This window comes from Anarrhichthys ocellatus, unplaced genomic scaffold (assembly GCF_004355925.1).
Source record: "Anarrhichthys ocellatus isolate YVR2014 unplaced genomic scaffold, GSC_Weel_1.0 scaffold19, whole genome shotgun sequence".
Lineage (NCBI taxonomy): Eukaryota > Metazoa > Chordata > Actinopteri > Perciformes > Anarhichadidae > Anarrhichthys > Anarrhichthys ocellatus.
In genome coordinates, this window is record NW_022280049.1 from 7,061,272 (window position 1) to 7,066,749 (window position 5,478).

General features: G+C 40.7%; 1 protein-coding gene across 1 annotated transcript in view; it reads right to left on the reverse strand.

Annotated features, from left to right (window-relative positions):
* Nucleotides 1-3,511: 3,511 nt before the first annotated feature.
* Nucleotides 3,512-5,478, reverse strand: part of rab33a (RAB33A, member RAS oncogene family) — a 10,879-nt gene continuing 8,912 nt past the window's right edge. Inside the window, exon 5 of the mRNA XM_031858064.1 lies at nt 3,512-5,321. Within this exon, the coding sequence (XP_031713924.1) occupies nt 5,298-5,321 (24 nt within the window). The 3' untranslated portion in view covers nt 3,512-5,297. The remainder of the gene's footprint in view (nt 5,322-5,478) is intronic.

Genomic DNA, 5,478 nt, shown 5'->3' on the forward strand with positions numbered 1-5,478 from the left:
GCAGGACAATCCATCTGAATAAAAATGACCATTGTCTTTATCCTGCACTGAACATCATCCCGTTTCCCAACACAAATAATACTATTCCAGCACTATAGCCCACTGACTTTAGGGCAGTGGAGACTTATTTATCTAAAATATATCTGGCTAATATCTAACTTACTTACTTAATTTCACAATATGTACTCACCAAAATAAAAGCATAATTGGGCAAATAATGATTTATCTTTCCTTGACTGATAATTGGGTTCTCTCTCCTTTGGTTCCTCCACCCCACCACCTCCCACTGTGGAACTCAAATGGCACCAAAGGCCTCCACCAAATGGGGGTTTCACAACCTATAGGACAGCGGACATTTTCTGTGCATAAGATAATCAGTTATTAGTGCTAATTCTCACACCTGCTTTATTTGATACGATACATTATTTTTTTTAACTGCATTTACTTTTTTGGCGAGGGTCACCGCTCAGATTTTCCTCCATTTAAAAAAAACAAACATTTTTTCAGCATTCTTCAGAACTTTTATGGTTTTACCACTGGTGGTCTGTTTTGTTTCAGATCAGATGTCTGTCTCTTGATAGCTGACTTTCCAAACCGCATCATCCACTCCCAAGAAATGTTCCCCCCACACAACAGGCCTTTTCTGGAAGAGCTCAGCATAACTTAATTTATAAAATGCCACAAAAAAAACCCCATCAATTTGAATGTCTAACCGTATTCTTTAAGATATCATGGCGCATTATTTGCGTATCAAATATGCAGTTTGTCTGGATAGTGTTCTGTGGTAGACCAGAGTCAGTACGAAGACAATAACTAAATGAAACCTCTCTGATCTTCAACATTCAGCAGCACTCGTCTGCTACACCCATTAATGGACACATGATCTGCTTGAGAATTACATTTTTTTCAGCCAAAGACTTAGAACAGCCACAAGCCACATGTTTGGAGACAGAGAAAGAGAAAGGTGGAGGCGGATGGACAGACTGATGCAGAAAGTGTAATGTATGCGGAGGCAGGAGGAATGAAAGTATGGGTCACTGAAATACAGAAAGTGAGATATGAGACATAGGGATAAACTATTGAAAGATCAGGGCAGAAATAGAATGAAAGGGCAGTTGAAACCGGGTGACAAATGAAGGGTGAAATAAGATACAGGACGGGAGAGAAAGAAAAATGGAAAAACCAGACATGAAATCTGAAGTTCCTGTGTGGGAGGAACAATAAATACCTCAGTCAGGACACATGGCCAAAACAGACATGTTACTGAAAGCTTAATCATGTCAATGCATTGGGGGCACATCATCCCAAAAGCTGACCTTAAAAGAAGTTGGGCTTAGAATGAGTGAAGTGAAAGAACGAGGATCTGAGTCAAGTGAAGCTTCTTCAGTGGTTTTATCAGAAGTCCCTTCAGCCAGATTGTAACAACGACAATGTTACATATGAAAACATGTGAAAGAAGACAAAACGATAACAAACTCACAGCCTGAAACACAGTCATCTCAATTATCATAAAAAGAAAGACATCACAAAATCAAGTAACACCACTCTTAAGGCGTTTGTTAAAGGAGTAACTTGGTACTTTGACTTTTAATCTCAACGTTTTTCTGAGCATTGACCTCGTCGTGTGCACTGCATCATGAGGATGAAGGTTGCAGGCATTCAAGGGCCGCTGTTCTGTCGCTGACTGACCTCTTGTTTCAATGGTGTCGCATTAAGCTCAATAATGTGGCTAAGTGGATAGCAGGGCCGTCTTTCAATCAGAGGGTTGGCGGTTCGAACCCCGGCTCCGCTAGTCGCATGTCGATGTGTCCTTGAGCAAGACACTTAACCCCAAAATTGCTCCTGTAGTTGTGCCTACGGTGTAGAAATGTGATAGACTCTGAATTGTAAGTCGCTTTGGATAAAAGCATCTGCTAAATGACTGTAATGTAATAAATACAACTGTAGCCACATTGACCCCGTGTTAAATAGATGGCGTTATGTCCCCACATACATTAGTTAATATTACATTATTATCCTTTTATTTGGTATATTGAAATGATCTTGAAATCAATGACAGGACAGCTGCAGGCTGGCAGTTTAACCGAATGCTGAAAATAGCTATAGCTAACAAGCTAACCTGCACCAGCACTGTTATATGCGTTACCTTCAGGTTACACATTGTTACATGAATGTACGTATATAACCAATGTTGCCTGAGTGAGGGAAACCCTGCTGATGTGTTGTACCCTGTAGAACTGCAACAATTATTTTCATTATTGATTATTCTTCCAATTACTTTCTCGAATAATCAATTAAAGGTTTGGTTTTAGAAATGTGATTTTTAAGAAAAATGTCACACACAAAATGCAATCTATGGGTTTCGTGTACAGGGACACAAATTGTCAGTATTTTTCGTGTCGCTTGGAATGACTGAAAACAACAGTTAGGTTAATGCAACAAAACCACGTAATTAGGTTTCGGAAAACTGTCATGAATGTAAGGTTCAGGCAACAAAACCACAACCATAAAATCACAAACCAGTCTTTTTGGATATTGAATACTACGTCACTTGCTCTGACTATTTCTTAGTCACGTGGATGCATTTAATTTGTGTTTCCATCCCACGAAAGTGGATCCTAATTGACGTCCCATTAGCATTACTTTTGTCCCGAGCAACACAAGAAAAAAAGACAATTCGTGTCCATGTACAGGAAACTAATAGATTGCATTTCGTGACTATTTCACAACCTGCCATGACACTCGGCTGGACCGATAGAGATGTAAGGTATTCAGCTTACTGTGTCACAAAAGACAAATGAAACCAGCAAATATTCACATTTGAGAAGCTGAACCAAGAGGAAAATTTGGCCTTTTTGTGACAAGATCACTAAAACTATCAACTATTGAAACAGTTGTAAATGAATTTTCATTTGATCGACAGACCCTGAACAACTCATCAAGAGAGTGAGCCCTGGTCTCACAAGGACTCACTCCCCACACTGATATTTATTAAAGATGCATAATACGAGATATGAAGCATTTCGATTGCCTTTCAACGGCTCTCAACATGGCCAGCTGTTTGTAGCTATCTCAGATAAAAATATCTTCATGATATCTTTACGCAGTTAAAATTGTTGTTTGCTGCTATATTAATGCTCTGAATGTCGTATATTGCCCCTTTAATGTCACATACACAAACCTTTTTTTTTAACATTGTGATTTTTTTGCAGATAAACGAATATACCGGAGTAAATTTCAAAATATCAAGGCATCCCTTCAACAGCAAACATGGGTTATAAAAAGAAAGACACACATCAACTGCAAAAAGCATCAAAATATAAAAAAATAAAACATACTATGTACAGGGTAAAAGGAAGGCAAGCAAACATACTGTACATTTGTGTTCTCAACTGTTAGACCTGGATAAAATACAAATGATTTCAAATGATGTGAGCAAGGAAACAGAGAGAGCTTAATGTAATATGTGAAATACATACAGTAACTGTAATGAGAAATGCTATTTACGGGCTAACTTTATCAGACCTTCCTTTTACTTTTGCAATCATACCAAACCACATGTTATTTTATTCAGGTCTGCTAAGTGTATGAAGGAAATGCAGGCACATGTCTTTTTTTTTAAAATTTTCCCCTCAGCAGGCCAGTACAGTCGTCTCACATGTATTACAGCGACTAAATGAGCCACGTGATGCTAACCTAATGGTAAACAGTGCCACAGATATTTGCTAACAGATAACGTACTATGTGCTGGGATATGACCCCGCCACCCCGCTCACCCCTCAACAGAATAAACAGCTTAGATAACGGGCGTCATCCTAGTGTTCGTGTGTTCTTTTTGCCCAGCTTTTGTTGAACCTACGGGTCCGGGTTGCCTGTCACAGACTAGCCTTTCCTGCTATTTTTTACAGTAATGCCACGTTATTCACCTGTAACGGCCACTTGATCCTGCTGATGAAAACGTACACGAAGAATTCCTGACTTGGACGGATCAATTAGGTCAGCTTGGATTGGTCTGAAATGCTCACCGATCTGAATGTTTTACATATGGCATCCAGATGTATTTACAGCGTAGCTCGAAAGTAGACTACAGCGTTAAAATAGGGTCGGTATAGTGACTTTGCTGCTACAGTCGGGCGTGCGGATTGATGCCTTATTACAAAGGCCTCGTAGCGCCGTTATGCACAGTTTAGTCTTCCATCTTCGACCCAGCAGGGAGCCATCTCAATGTGAAGCACTCTGCATCTTATGTGTACAGTAAATAGTGAATATGGCTTTCTACTGCGTTTTCATGCAGCCCGTATCGCCATTCCCCTTACACACCCGGGCTCAGGATGTGTAGCCGTGTACAGAAATACAGGGGTCCCAGTTCTCTTATCGTGTTCCCCGTCCCTTCTGAGACCGGAGGCAGTGATACTGATATTGAAGACAGACAGAAGGGCCTTTACTTTGAAACGTGTTCATTACAGAATACGAAATTCTTTAGGCTAGCTTGAAGTCCCATACGGCACATAAGACTGGGTGTTTGTGAATTTGCACACGGAAGGGAAACGTGGATAAGCATAGATGGGGGTGTGTCTACATCGGGATTAGATGATTTAAAAAAGAAAAGGGCCTCGCATTGACGGCCCGTCTTCGTAGGAGAGTGCTTTTAAGAGGATCCTACAGCCTCTAAATCAATACGTGACAATCTGCCCGACGACCTTTTTCCGTTGTCAGAAAAAACATCGCTGCCGAGGTCTCCCTGCATTGTTTGTCAAAGAAGTGTGCCCCCCCCCCACGTATTCGTGATCTCACAGTGATTTTAAGTCGACTGTCCTGCTCGTGAAGGATTGACCCAGAAAGATATCAGGTACAATTCTGAGAGTGTTTGGTTGGTCGAATCAAGATCATCTTGAGCGGTTACAATACTTGAGACCTCTTTGCTACTTTTGCTTGACCGAGGCAGCTTTTTAAGGCAGTAGAAAACAGTTGGATGAAATTCAATAAGGATAAGGCAGCAAAAAACTAGACTGTGTTGTGATGTGTCACCTCAGAATGTTGCTGTTAGTAATGGCTGTCATAAAACACCAAACTAGGGCTGGTTTAGGAGACAACAGTTTGTTCTAGATCCCCAAAATGACTTATCTGTTGCGTTTGTGCGCTCTGAAAGTATGTTTTACTCAGATTCTGTCCGTGTTTGAATAAAAGGAAGAATTCCTACAGTCCTGTGTAGTCTAAAAGGCAACATCGTCTCATTTCTGAAATGTTAATAAATCCCTTTTCCCTCTATCTTCGCCCCTCTCCTCACCCATTCCACCCTATCCTCCTCTTCCTCGAAACATGTTGCTGTTAGTGTCAGCCTCAACCCCCCCGTTCCCGGAAAAAAAGATTTAATTTAAAAGACTTTTGTTAAAGCCTCACTCTCCCATCACCTCTCCTCCTCCTCCTTAACATGTACAGTTACTCTTCTCTCTCTCCCCCTTCCATTATGCCTCCCAC